The 15,025-nt window shown below is 45.0% G+C and overlaps 1 protein-coding gene across 1 annotated transcript; it reads left to right on the top strand.

Annotated features, from left to right (window-relative positions):
• Window positions 1–7,972: 7,972 nt before the first annotated feature.
• Window positions 7,973–11,331, top strand: LOC101290644 (protein NRT1/ PTR FAMILY 7.3; the record flags this gene model as incomplete). The annotated part of the gene is given in 5 exon segments (XM_044548123.1): window positions 7,973–8,236; window positions 8,768–8,851; window positions 9,089–9,261; window positions 9,385–9,602; window positions 9,691–11,331. Coding segments are annotated over 3 exon segments (1,770 nt in total). The 3' UTR covers window positions 11,104–11,331.
• Between the last annotated feature and the right edge of the window lie 3,694 nt (window positions 11,332–15,025).

The following is a 15,025-nucleotide window of genomic DNA, read 5'->3' as shown; positions in this document are numbered from 1 at the left end:
ACTAGACCAGACTCAGCCTGAACACCACATCTAAGCAATCAAAACTCTCTACAGTCCATTAATTTTGAATCAATCTTCGATCCTCGGAATTCAGGATGCCCAACTCCTTCGCGCCTAGAAGATGTCACTGGCGACTCGCTCCAGCAGCTTTGCGCCCTGTTGCAGCTCCAGCTTTGCGTCCTCCCTCCCATGCAAAACACTCCAATCATCAATCCAATGTACCATCTTATACATAACCACACTAGGATCAGCATGCCAAATATGTTGAAAACAAGCTGAATTTCTAGTCTTCCAGATGCTCCAAATCAAAGCCGCTACCCCTACAAAAATTATTTTCTTTTTCTTTTTTCCAAAATTACCCAGGCAAACATTCAAGCATGTTTCCATATTGTAAAAATCACATTGGATCCCTGTTATGTGGCTTACCACACTCCACATATATCTGGCCATGGGGACATTGGAAAAAAGATGGTTAATAGATTCATTTTTACCACAAAAAAGGCATTGTTTCTCACATTTTCCACTCCTATGAAGTAGAACATCCCTAGTTAAGATACTTTTTTGGGTAACTAGCCAGATGAATGTTGTAATTCTAGGGGGTATTTTAATTTTGCATAAGAATCTATTTGGACATTTTCCCCCAACTTGCAACACCGAATAAAAAGATCTAACACTATATTCTCCCGATCCCTCTGGGATCCAGAAAAGCTTATCATCTTCTTTATTCAGGACGATTTCTCCACACAATTTCAGTAAATCTTGCCATTGACTTGCCTTGTCCCCCACCAAATTCCTCCTAAATTTCAGCGAGGTGAGATGAGAAGACAAAGCGTCAGCTACAGTGATATGTTGGTCTAGAGAAACATTACAAAGTTTAGGGAAAGTGACTGCTAAGCTTTTGCTTCCATTCCAATTATCTTCCCAGAATCTCGTTTTCTCACCATTCCCTATAATAAATTTGCAACAGGCCAGAAACAGATTTTTGCATTTCATCACACCCTGCCAGAAGTGTGAGTCTCCTGCTTTCTTTTGCACCTGTCCAAAAGTGTTTTTCCCAATATATTTATCCCATAAGACGTTTTGCCATAAACCTTTTTCATTGAAAAGTTTCCAAAGCTACTTGGATAGTAAGGCAATATTCATATAATCAAGATCCAGAATCCCTAGGCCACCCAGTATTTTGGGTCTACAAACTCTCTCCCAAGCAACTAGTTGGTATTTATGTTTATCTTCCTCTCCACTCCATAAGAAACTTTCCCTTGGTCTATCCATTTTCTTTTTAACCCCTTTTGGAACCTCATAAAAGGAGAGCATGTAAAGGATTAGACTAGTGAGGGAAGAGTTTATTAAAGTGGTTCTTCCAGCAATATTTAAAAGCCTGCCTAGCCAACTCCTCAGTCTTTTCTCCAATTTGGAAATAGAAGGGTTCCAATCAGTTCCTTTCAATCTTTTCTCCTCCAAAGGAATCCCCAAATATTTAAAGGGAAGCTTTCCTTTTTTACAAGTCAAGATTTCTTCAAATTGTTTGATTCTGTCTTCCTCCACCCCAACACAGATCACTTCACTCTTATGAAAATTAATTTTCAAACCAGACATAATCTCAAAAAGGTTCAGAATCCTTTTCACATTTTTTGCTTTCTCCAAATCAACTTGAAAAAGAATAATAGTGTCATCTGCATATTGCAAAATAGACACACCATTTTCTTTGTGATTTTTAGCAAGACTACAAACCAATTTTTTCCTTACAGCTTTGTCAAATAAAATTGCTATATCTACTGCTAAATCAAACAACAAAGGAGACATTGAGTCTCCTTGCCGTAGTCCCTGATGAGTTTTAAAATAGGAGCCAATTTCTCCATTAACCTTAATAGCTACCTTCCCTCCAGTAACTGTCTTCATTACCCAATCAATCATTTTGTCTAGAAATTTTTTCATCTCAAGAGTATGAAGAAGAAAAGGCCATTTAACTTTGTCAAAGGCTTTTTCAAAATCAATCTTAAAAAGAACCCCCAATTTCTTTTCTTTATGCATAGAATTCAGAGTTTCATGTAGAACCTACACACCTTCTAGTATGTATCTCCCTTGGATAAAAGCAGTTTGAGATGCCCTAATCACCCCAGAAATAACAAGCACAATTCTGTTAACTAAGATTTTTGTAAAAAATTAAAAAACCACATTCAGCAAGCAAATCGGTCTATATTTCTGAATTCTATCAGCATCACTCCCTTTCAGAATGAGGGAAATAACCCCATAATTTAGTATATCCAGATCTAGATTATGAGAATAAAATTCCTCAAGCAATGTGAATAGGTCAATTTTTCACCAATTCCCCATAATGTTGATAGAATTCAATATTAAAACCATCCGGTCCAGCAGCTTTGTTTTTTTCATTCCAAACACTGCCTTCTTTAACTCTTCCATTGTAAAAATTTTTGTGAGAAAATTTTGCTCCTTCTCAGTGAGTGTTTCCATCCCACTAGAGTCTATACTAAGAGCGTTATTTTCTGGTTCACAAAACAGTTTCTTATAGAAATTAGTAATATAGTTTTCCATATTTTCTTGCCCCTCAATTGCCCCTTCATCTTGCTGCAATTTAATAATCCTATTTTTCCTCAATCTGCCATTAGATTTAATGTGATAGTATCTAGTATTTGAATCCCCTTCCAGCAACTCAGTATCATGGGCCCTTTGCAACCATTTAATTTCATCTTCTTTCAAAAAAAATTCCAATTCAGCACGACAGGTTTTCTTATATTCTCTGTCATAGCAATTCAACACCTCATCTTCTTCTAATTTATCTAGCATGTCAGTTTCTTTGAGCAATCCTTTTTTCTGTGTCCTCATGCTAGCTTCAAAGTTGAGGTTCCACCCCTTCAGTACTTTCCTCAATTTTTTCATTTTATTGTGAAATTTATCAAGGAAAGAGATACCAGGGTATTCCTTATTCCACACCTTTTCAACTATTTTATCTAGGTCTGCCCTCTGAAACCAGCAATTTTCAAATTTGAAAATGTGAGGTTTCGTTTGCAATTCCCCAGTTTTAATAATCAATGGTGTATGAACCGATAATCCCCTGTCTAATGTATCAATGTGTACTAAGGGAATTTTTTCCTCCCAGGCAGGTGAGATCAACACTCTATCTAACAATGCATAAGTGGGTTCCTCATGATTGTTAGACCAAGTATATTTCCTTCCCGCCAAAGGTAGCTCCAACATTTCCCCAAAAGTAATGATGGAGTTAAAAAGTAAACTCCATTTGTTATAACCTCCAGGTTTATTTTTGTCACTACTTTTCCTAGTTAGGTAAAGTCTCCTGCAACCAGCAAGGGATTTTTGGATTTCTTAAAAATATGCACCAGTTCCACTAGGAATTTATGTTTGCCCGAAGGTTGTGTATCACCATAAACTACTACCAAGTTTCAAGTAAAACCATCACTAACATTACTGACATTAATTCTAACAAAATAATCGCCAAACTCAACCTCTCTTTTAACTAAAGTAGTTTTATTAATACCTACTAAAATTCCACCAGACCTTCCTCTAGAAGGTAAGAAATCCCAACCAAAATCTTCCTGGGTACTCAATGCCGACAGCTCCAATGGGGTGAATTCACCTTTCACTGTTTCTTGGATACCCACGAAATCAAGGTTGTTTATAGTAATTTGCTCTTTGGTAAAATCCTTCTTATTCTTATCTCTAACCCCCCTACAATTCCAAATCAAGCCTCTCATTTTTTCGTGTCAAAAGATAGAGGGTAAGGAAGTTTATATGGAGGAAAAAATACTTAATTTTTCCTTTTTTCTTCCTCCTCAACACAGTTTTCACCGGGGTCTTAACAGCAATAGCCCCAAAAGAAGTGCTATTTGCTTTCAGACCCTCCCTCACATTTCCCAATATATTTTCCATTCTTATGTCTTCCTGTTCTTCATTCTCATTTTTACTTAAAAGCAACAGGTCCAAAAGAATGTTATTAACATCTTCAGGTTCCAACACATGTTCTTCTTCTTGAGCATTTTTAGTTTCCCTGGAGCTTGCTAGATAAATTTCTTTCCTGGCCTGTTCTAAGTTTTTGTATCAAATTCAGGTTATGTTCCACCATATATATAGTAACCCCCAAATCTATTCCTATCAAATTAGCCACATCAATCAACTCAACATTTTCAAGATAAGAAGTAATAGCAGTTTCAGACATACCTTCAGATAGAGCTAGATTTTTGGCTCTGGACAAAGTCATAGCTCTGTCTAGTATAGGAATGTCATCTCTGTTCTTCAAGGAAATCCTCCCACTGTATCTTGGAAGCTCTTGGGTTTCACCTCCTTTGATGTTTTCCATTTGTGCCCCTTCAACAGCATCAATCCCAAGTTTTGTGCCAAGACTCACAGACCGAGAAGGTTTTCCCTCATTAGCTTTCTCTTCTGAATCATCCTTTTGCATCTCATCCTCCTCCTTTCTCTCCCTCTTCATTAACTGATGTAGAGCCTATATCTTCATTAGTTTTATTGAGTTTCTCAATATCCAGATTCCTATTGTATGGTAGCTTATCAGCAGCCTCTTGCTCTTTAATAGCAGCCTCTCTGTCTTCTAGTGCCATCCTGGTTCTAGTACTTGCACAGATTGCCACATTTGCATCTTTTTTTTGCTTTCTTTGCCTCTCTATTTTCATCCTCCTCATGTTGGAAATCCATCCACTCCTCATATCCTTGTGATACTTCATCTTCTAGTTTGGTCCATACTTCATCTAAAACCTCTTCCACCTCAAAGAAAATTCTGTAAACCATGAGATTTGGAGTTGTCAGCTTATTCCATCTGGGGATTTTGGTGTGATCCACCACAACAATCTTCAGCCTGACAAGACCACTTTTGTTTACCAGATCCATGTCAACAGTTTGTACATATCCAATCATTGATCCAATCTCACAAAGCCCCTGATAATTTTTCATTGTTTTTGGTACCCCCTTAGCTCTGACCCATATCAATGCTAGTTTACCAATAGCCATAATATTATCATTCCATACTTTCACTTTGACCATTATGTTTCCACCTTTCAGAGGGACCCAGTCATAAATGGCAGCCTCATTGATCCTTGCAACAGATGGGAAATTTACCAGGAAAACTCCATCAGACACTTTCTTTGCTTTCCAATCCCACCTCCAGGGGTAAGTTTTTGCCAAGCTTTTGATAAGATCATCTGAATCAATTTCCAAATCACAGCCATCTCTGAGCCTGACCAAAGCTACTGCATTATTTTTATTATTCCCAGGTAACTCCTTTGCATGATCTGCCACAAAAATGCCTAGTCCTTCTCCTCCAAAACCCATCAAAGATGCCACTGGTTTTTTCTGATGCAACCATGCACAGAATTCAGCTATGTGTGTGTCTTTAGTACAGATGGAACATTTGACTTTAGCTTCACACCCCTTGGAGTTATGACCCTTCTCACCACATTTGTGACAGACGATCTTGTCAGTTGCCTGTTGTTTGTTTTCCACCCCCCTCCCGCAGCGCCTTGATTACCATTCAGAACTCCTCCTACAGAGATTGCTTTGGATGCCTGAATATCACTGTCACCCCTCCCCCACTTTTTGTTGCAGTGCTAGACTTCTGCTGGTAACTGCTAGCGGTAGGAGGCACATTGGTCCGAGATGTTGATTTATACTAAAACCGACGCATGTCACGGCCACCACCCTCACGATTCCAGTTGCCAAAGTTCTCTCTACCAAAGTGGTTCTGAAATTGATCACCTTGGAAATTTCTGAAGGGGGGTCGAGGGTGGACATGGTAGCCCTGATCTTGCCTATCAAATTGTGCATCCCTTCCATAATTCATCACAGCCTCCAATTATTTCCTCTCTCATTACCTCTTCCATCGCCACCTCTTCCTGGATCGAAACAATCAACCATCTTCGGGAATCGAGGGCAGCTGGTATTTGCGGCGGCGGAGGGGAGCGAGCACCATAAGTGGGAAACCCTAGACTGTAGGAATTGGGTCGTCTCAACACCCAGGACCTAGGTTGGGCGTATATAACCCCCTTTTCCTGCAGGCCTAAAGTTTTCCCCACTTTTTTGGCCTACTTTCCCCCCCTCCAGCCCATAAACTCCTTTAATTTGGCCCGTTTCTTTATTAAGCCCAGTCCGTTTCAGAGTTCGAATTGAGATAAAACAATCTCCCGAAAATTCGCAATCATCCCCTGTTTCACCCTCACAACGTGCTGGAGATCATACTGAGAGAGGGGCATCTATCGGTTTGTGTGCTAATGAATTCCCAAATCTCTCTACACACCTCCAATGCATCCAATTGGGTTCAGCTCCATTGCCTAAATCCACTCTCCTTCCTCTGAAAATTTGATACCGTTGATCATCCTGGATCAAACCACATCTTGCAGATGGTCTCCTATTATTCCCACTACACGAAGGGAAGTTTACTTGCCTGTTTTTATCTTCAAGCGCTCTGTCCCTGTTGCAACATTTTTTATCAGTCTGTCCATTGCATTTCAGTATCTTCCCCTTTCTCTTGTCAATCTTCTTCACTTGTTTGGCACAGGCAAAAGCATTTGCCAGAGTGGCTAGGTAAGGATTTCGATGTTCTGTGTCTTCAATTGCAGAGTTAACCTCTTCATCCTCAATTTGCTCAAGTGCCCAAAATCTTCCCCTTGGCTTCGTTTCCTTTAAAATAGACTCCTCTTCAGTTTCAGAGTTTGATAAGCAACCCCCAGGATCAAACATGATTCTCTTGTTCATTCGAAGATCTCCATAGTCAGAGACTTTGTCTGTGCCCATCCCAGATACACTCGGCTCTCTGGCGACAAATACAGCAACAGGTCCACTGTCTCCGGCTTCGGCGGTCAATCTGAGCTCAATCCCACCATGGAAATCCAACGCGCCTTCCTTCTCGGGTCGTTCGAGCGCCACTACCCCCTCGGCCAATGAATGAAGGCCACCGGCGGGAAGTCACCGGGGAAGGAAATGGCAGCCCCCGCCAGTGGAGATGGGCTCAAACACGACTGGTCTCTGGCGGCGAGAACGAGAGCTGCAATGGTGCACCCGACGGCATCACTCCCAGCAAGCATTCCCACCGCAGCGCCCTCCGGGATTCCTCTGATTTTGCCTCCGCCCTCGCCCACAGAACAAACGCAGCCGACGGGGAGTGCGGGAAGGCGGGCATCCTTGCCCTTTCCTCCGTTGTGGCCTCGTCGTAGATCACCCTCGCCAAAATCCTCTGCTCCAGATTTGCTCTTTTCTGGCAACTCTCTGCATATCTCATCGCAGCGGACCTTACACTCGGATCTATCGCCGCCGTCACCGCCTGATCTGCCGCCTTCCACTCCTGCACGCGTCGGATCCACGCCACGGTGGCGTCGCGAATCCTGGTTGCCCGCTCCACCCACCCCCGGGCCCGGTCGCCATGAGTATCCCCTGCGGAACCGGTGAGATCAATCTCACTATCTCCGGGAAGGATTCGAGATGTGGAGGGGCAGGCGAGGGGGGGAGGGGGGTGCGGCCGTGGTCGCCATTCGCGGACCTCGCCGACGCGGAGGCATACCGTGTGATTTGAGTGGCTAGATCTACAGAGGTGTCGACAATGGTGGGCGAGAGGCGTGGAGTCGCCGTGGTCGTGAGAGGGGAGCCAAGCGGAAAATAATGGTCCAAATATGGTAAAATCTCCGCGCGCTCACGGCCACAAGCAAGTTACGTGCGCCGCACCGTAACTTTCGTGTGGCTAAGGCCGTTCCGATGGAGCCGCAGCTGGCTCACAATCACAGGATCTCCGGGAAAAGCAGTCGAGAAACCAGCTGTCACGGGCCATGCACGCTGCCACATGTGTCGGCCGGCTCCTTTCCTTCCCCCCGCAGGAGAAAACCAAAACGTACTGGTCACCAACACCGCGACTCCGCCCAATCGGTGAGCACCGCACCACTGCCGCCGCGCGCGCCCATAAATACGCGGCCACCCCGCCCCCGGCTCACCTCACAAGCACACCACCCATTCCCTTCTTCTTCCCCGTCTCCGTCTGCTCGCCCGCCGGTGAGAGCAAGCAGGCGATCTCGCCGTACGTGGTGCGGTTTTGCTCTGTAAATGTCTGGAGGCCTGCCCGGTTCCGTCGTCGAGGTGTCGTCCGGGCTAGAGGTGGCGCTCGTCCCCGTCTTAGGCGCCGTGGCCGTTTCCTTTCTGAAGCGCTCGTCGTCCCCGTCGCCGGAGAAGGAGCTGCGTTCCTGCACCGGAGGCTTCATCAACGAAGGTATATGGTACTATTAGTATACATGTGTGCAGTGCATGGTCGCTGTTGTCTCCTCGTTACCGCGAGTACATGTACGGTGTACCATCATGCATGCGGCGATATCAGCTCATGCTTGGATCTTCATTTCACCATTCTCCGATGGACTGGTTTAGCTAGATTCGAGCGCTGCTGTGCTGTGCAAAAGCATATAGGAGAACTATACTCACCGCTCTCAAGAGAGGTGGGATCCTATGCACGTACCACACGTGGGACCCTACAGGTTTATGCCCTAAATGTAGTCTTGGATGGATATATATGTTTCTTCTTCAGAAAAAAGAGAAAAAAGTACCAGTAGTATACACGCTTCTGAGTGGAGATCAGACAGTGCATGGCGATAAGCGCGCCACCGTCTCCACTTTGTCTGATCTGTTTATATGCTAACTGATCATGCTGGTCGAAATGGTGTCTTTTTCTTAAGAAAAAGAGAAGAAAAGGAAGTATACTTTGGCAGTGCTCGCATGGTTTCATCCCTGACATGAGCTGTACTCGCAGGTTGAACTAATCCAGCCGCCTTTTCAAGCCTCACACAAAGAAGTATCGACGGAACTTCCTGCAGGACCGGACAAAACAAACAAGGTGCGTATCGTGTGGGGCATAACATATTTCCAGTATGATTGCACGCTGAAAATGTCGCAATATGCACGCCAACATTTCGTATAAAGTAAGTAGTGATAAGCAGGGCTGCATCTACACCGCAGCCAACCAGTTAGACGTATGTAAAATACTGAAATACTAGAATACTGGAGTAGTATTGGTTAGGAATCTCAAGGATTATCTTTGTAATTTACTTTTCTGAATTTTGTGATGGAGCAGCCGGAAGGTGAAGAAGGTTCAGAGAATTCACCGGATGATCGAGGCGATGGCTCCAAGCACCGTCGATCCGAAGAGCATATCGCCCGTCACTGAAGATGGGTCGATGGACAGGCGAGGAAACCCAGCAGTCAAAGCAAACACTGGGAAATGGAAATCTTCCATCCTGCTGCTAGGTAAAGCCTTGCTTTATTTGATGTTGTTCTTCGATCATATGCCACAGACACTCTGTTTTTGTCTATGAGCTAACTGGATCTGGATTCTGATCGAGATTTCTTGTGCTGTTGGTGGTGATGCAGTTAACTATGCGCTTGTAACATGCGCCTTCTTCGGCGTCGGGGTGAACCTGGTGGTGTTCCTCCGGCGGGTGCTCCACCAGGACAACGCCGAGGCGGCCAACAGCATCAGCAAATGGACCGGCACCGTCTACATCTTCTCCCTCATCGGCGCCTTCATGAGCGACTCCTACTGGGGCCGCTACATCACCTGCGCCATCTTCCAGATGATCTATGTCACGGTATGCAGCTCGGATGGATCGTAGCACAAGATCATTTTTGTTTGGATTGGTTGCGTGTGTTGTTCTGATCTGAACTTGTGATGGCCAGGGACTTGTGATACTGTCACTGGCGTCGTGGTTCCTGCTGGTGAAGCCCACCGGGTGCGGCGACGTGGAGACGCACTGCGACCCGCCGTCGACGGCGGGGATCGCGCTCTTCTACCTGTCGACGTACATGATCGCGTTCGGCAACGGCGGGTACCAGCCGTCCATCGCCACGCTGGGCTCGGACCAGTTCGACGAGACGGACCCCGACGAGGCGCGCTCCAAGGTGGCCTTCTTCAGCTACTTCTACCTGGCGCTCAACGTGGGCTCCATCTTCTCCAACACGATCCTGGTGTACTACGAGGACGCCGGGCAGTGGGTCATGGGCTTCTGGGTCTCGGCGGGTGCGGCGGCGCTGGCGCTCGTGCTCTTCCTCCTCGGCACCCCCAACTACCGCTACTTCAAGCCCACCGGCAACCCGCTCACCCGCATCGCGCAGGTGCTCGTCGCCGCGTGCCGCAAGTGGCGAGACCACGCGCCCACCCGCGGCGAGCTGCTCCACGAGCTGGACGGCGACGAGTCTTACAAGGAGTCCGGCATCCGGAAGATCATGCACAGTGACCAGCTCAGGTACCTTGACAAGGCCGCGACGGTCACCGAGGAGGACTACTGCGAGCCGGAGAGGATGAAGGACCCGTGGCGGCTCTGCACCGTGACGCAGGTGGAGGAGGTGAAGTGCATCCTCAAGATGCTGCCCATCTGGATGTGCACCATCGTCTACTCCGTGGTGTTCACGCAGATGGCGTCGCTGTTCGTGGAGCAAGGGACCACCATGAACACCAACATTGGGTCGTTCCACGTGCCGGCCGCGAGCATGTCGGTGTTCGACATCCTCAGCGTGCTGGCGTTCATCGCCATCTACCGGCGCGTGCTGGTGCCGGTCATGGCGAGGCTGTCCGGGAACCCGCAGGGTCTGACGGAGCTGCAGCGCATGGGCGTCGGGCTCGTGATCGGCATGGGGGCGATGGTGGTGGCGGGCGTGGTGGAGGTGGAGCGGCTGAAGCGGGTGGCTGCGCCGGACCAGCCGAGCTCCCTGAGCGTGCTGTGGCAGGTGCCGCAGTACGCGCTGATCGGGGCTTCGGAGGTGTTCATGTACGTCGGGCAGCTGGAGTTCTTCAACGGGCAGGCGCCCGACGGCGTCAAGAGCTTCGGCAGCTCGCTGTGCATGGCGTCCATCTCGCTCGGGAACTACGTGAGCATCATGCTGGTCAGCGTGGTGACCAGCCTCACCGCCGGCGACAGGAGGCCTGGGTGGATCCCGGGTAACCTCAACTCCGGCCACCTCGACAGGTTCTACTTCCTCCTCGCGGCGCTCTCGCTCGTCGACCTCGCCGTGTACGTGGCCTGCGCGATGTGGTACAAGGGCATCAAACTCGACAGCAACGAGGAGAAGGGAAAGGTGCCTGTGCATGTTTAGGGCCTTTTTCGTCCCTTGAGGTATCTATAAGTGGGCATGCTATTGGTTCGGCCAACGTACTGGGCTGCCGATGCGCTTTCCCGTAGTAAAAATAATAAGTATGTCATCCTGTGTTTGCTGCATAGGCCCATGTTGCTTTCTGTCCTAGTTTCAACTCCAAGACCAAGAGTTCTTATGCTTGAAGAAATGTATCCAAGAGTCATGGTCCATGTCATGCAAATTTGCTGACACACAGTCTCTGAATTTGGTCAATCAAAAGGAAGCAAGTTTACCAAGACTATGACGACGATAGCAAGCAATTTGGGATGCAACTGGTGATCAGTTCGAACTTCCCGATGCCAATCAACACTACGCAAACCGGAGGTAATATCCGGTCACCGGATGAGGCTGTTGCATCACATCAAGATTGTGTTCTTTTCGTGATGAGATTTGAGAATTGCCTAGTAGAGGCTAACTTGGTGGTGCATCGATCAGCCATGCTTGGTACCCAATATTGTAGTTCTTCGAGAGGTTCTTTGGGAGGATTATGGTTGATGTAGAGTGTTGAACTACAAGTGTTTGTTTATAGTGCTTCCTCCATGCTATCTGATGCACGGCAATGCCATTGGGTTGTCCCAATCTTCACAATTTGGAGGTGGCAAAGGAGAAATTACAAAGAACAAAACAAAACACAAGACAGGTAACACTAATGAACAAGGTTCACATCAAACATGTGCTCTCAATTCATCCAAAGTAAAGAGAAACTCCCTCCGTCTGGAATTACTCGTCGCAGAAATGGATGTATCTAGACGTATTTTAATTCTAGATACATTCTTTTAATCTATTTCTATGACAAGTAATTCAGGACGAAGGGAGTACATCAAAATTCACAAACAACAAAGGGAAAAGAAGCAAGTAAAGATTTCCCCTAATCTTTAAGAGAAGAGGGGTCTTGAGAGGTAGATATTTTCCCAATTCTATGGTTATGGAGGTCTTGGTTAATCCCTTGGAATTCTTCTCCTATTGGAGGCTTGATAACCAAGGAGAAGGATAAATCAGGAAAGTCTTCTCAAGAATCTACTCAAACATTATAGGATGGATATACATCGTTGGATAATTATATATAGTATAAAGCACCATGTTTAACTAAGGGGTACATGATGGAAATATGCCGTAGAGACAATAATAAAGTTGTTATTATTATATTTCCTTATTCAAGATAAAGGTTTATTATTCATGCTAGAATTGTATTGATCGGAAACTTAAATACATGTGCGAATACATAAAAAATACCATGTCCCTAGTAAGCCTCTACTAGACTAACCCGTTGATCAAAGATGGTTAAGGTTTCCTAACCATGGACATGTGTTGTCACTTGATAACGAGATCACATCATTAGGAGAATGATGTGATGGACAAGACCCATCCATTAGCTTAGCATTTGATCGTTCAGTTTATTGCTATTGCTTTCTTAATGTCAAATACGTATTCCTTCGACTATGAGATCATGCAACTCCCGGATACCGGAGGAATACCTTGTGTGCTATTGATGACCCACGAGTATAGGGAAACAATCGTAGTCCTTTCGATAAGTAAGAGTGTCGAACCCAACAAGGAGCAGAAGGAAATGACAAGTGATTTTCAGCAAAGTATTCTCTATAACCACTGAAATTATAAATAACGATTAGTTTGATAGTAAGATATTTTGTAACGAGAAAGTAACGGTAACGACAAATAATATGCAGCAAGGTAGCGCAATCCTTTTGTGGCAAAGGACAGGATAAAACAGTCTCTTATGATAAGCAAAGCGTTTTTGAGGATACACGGAAATTTTATCTAGTCACTTTCATCATGTTGGTTTGATTCATGTTCGCTACTTTGATAATTTGATATGTGGGTGGAGCGGTGCTTAGGTGTTGTTTTTACTTGAACAAACCTCCTACTTATGATTAACCCCCTCGCAAGCATCCACAACTAAGAGAAAAGTATTAAGATAAAATCTAACCATAACATTAAACTTTTGGATCCAAATCAGTCCCTTACGAAGTAGCGCATAAACTAGGGTTTAAGCTTTTGTCACTCTCGCAACCCATCATCTAATAACTACTCCACAATGCATTCCCTTAAACCCTAATATGGTGAAGTGCCATGTAGTCAACGCTCACATGACACCACTAAGAGAATCACAACATACATACCATCAAAATATCGAACACATATCAAATTCACATGATTACTCGCAACAAGATTTCTCCCGTGACCTCAAGAACAAAAGTAAAAACTCACAAATGATAATCATGCTCAAGATCAGAGGGGTATTAAATAGCATAATGGATCTGAACATATAATCTTTCACCAAATAAACCATATAGTAATCAACTAAAAGATATAATCAACACTATTAGTCACCCACAAGCACCAATCTAAGGTTCCGGTACAAAGATTGAACACAAGAGATGAACTAGGGTTTGAGAGGAGATGGTGCTGTTGAAGATGTTGATGGAGATTGCCCTCCCCAAGATGGGAGAGTTGTTGGTGATGATGATGACGATGATTTCCCCCTTCGGGAGGGAAGTTCCCCCGGCGGAATCGCTCTGCCGGAGGGCAAAAGTGCTCCTGCCCAAGTTCTGCCTCGAGACGGTGGCGCTTCGTCCCGAAAGTCCTCCTCTTATTTTTTCTAGGTCAAAATGACTTATATACCAGAAGAGGGGCACCGGAGGTGGGCCGAGGAGGGCACAACCCACCAGGGCGCGCCTGGGGGCCCTGGCGCACCCAGGTGGGTTGTGCCCACCCGGTGGCCCCCCTCTGGTAGTTATTTGCTCCAATAATTCTTAAATATTCCATAAAATTCTCCATGGAGTTTCAGCTCATTTGGAGTTGTGCAGAATTGGTGGCCTGACGTAGCTTTTTCAGGTCCAGAATTCCAGCTGCCGATATTCTTCCTCTTTGTGTGAACCTTGTATATTATGAGAGAAAAGGCATTAGAATTACTCCGTAGAGCATTATTATGCATAAAACATCATAAATAACAGTAGGAAAACATGATGCAAAATGGACGTATCAACTCCCCCAAGCTTAGACCTCGCTTGTCCTCAAGCGAAAAACATGTCCACATGCTTAGAGAGAGAGGTGCCGATAAAACAAAATACGAACATAGAGGCATCATGTATATTATTATAACAATAACAAACTTTATTATAAAATTTTTGTCATAAAATTCTCATGGATAAGTAACAATTCATCACAACATCGAAGTATAAAGCACAAACTCTATTGAAAACCAACAAACTATGTTCTCAGTCAACTTTGCAACTACAATTCATCATCTTTTCAGGAAGGGTCACGTATCGGAGCCTTTTGGGAAGTCCACATACTCAACCATCATATAGTCTTCTATGATTGCTAACACTCACCGCATACACAACATGAGCAAAAAGTTTAAACTGGACACATAGAAAGATAGGGGCCTATAGTTTCGCCTCCCAACGTATTCACATCAAGGGTGATGTCAACAATAAAAACTCATGCCCACCATATCCAATTAGATATATGTGCCTAGGTCTTTCCTCACCACATGGTGCTTGCCAAAAGAGAAAAATAAAAAGAAATAGAGAGGTACTTTGACTCTTGCATAAAAGTAAAAGATAGGCCCTTCACAGAGGGAAGAAAAGGTTTCCATGCACTTTTTGATTGTATGTGAAAGGATCGAGAAGAGGTGTATAGAGGGGGGTGATTAGACCCTCAACAAAGAAAAGTAGCAGTTTTTAAGTTCTTGAAGTTAAGGTGGAGTTTTAGCACAAGTTTAAACATTCACAATACATTTCAAGCAAGCATGGCAAGAGTATATGAGCAGCGGAAAGTAAAGCATGCAAATTGCAAGAAAATAAAGGGATGGGATTGGAGTGTGCAAACGCAATTGGAGACACGGAGATTTTTGGCGTGG

The sequence above is a fragment of the Triticum aestivum genome, chromosome 6A (genome assembly GCF_018294505.1).
Source record: "Triticum aestivum cultivar Chinese Spring chromosome 6A, IWGSC CS RefSeq v2.1, whole genome shotgun sequence".
NCBI lineage: Eukaryota > Viridiplantae > Streptophyta > Magnoliopsida > Poales > Poaceae > Triticum > Triticum aestivum.
This window is presented reverse-complemented; position numbering and strand designations above follow the sequence as displayed.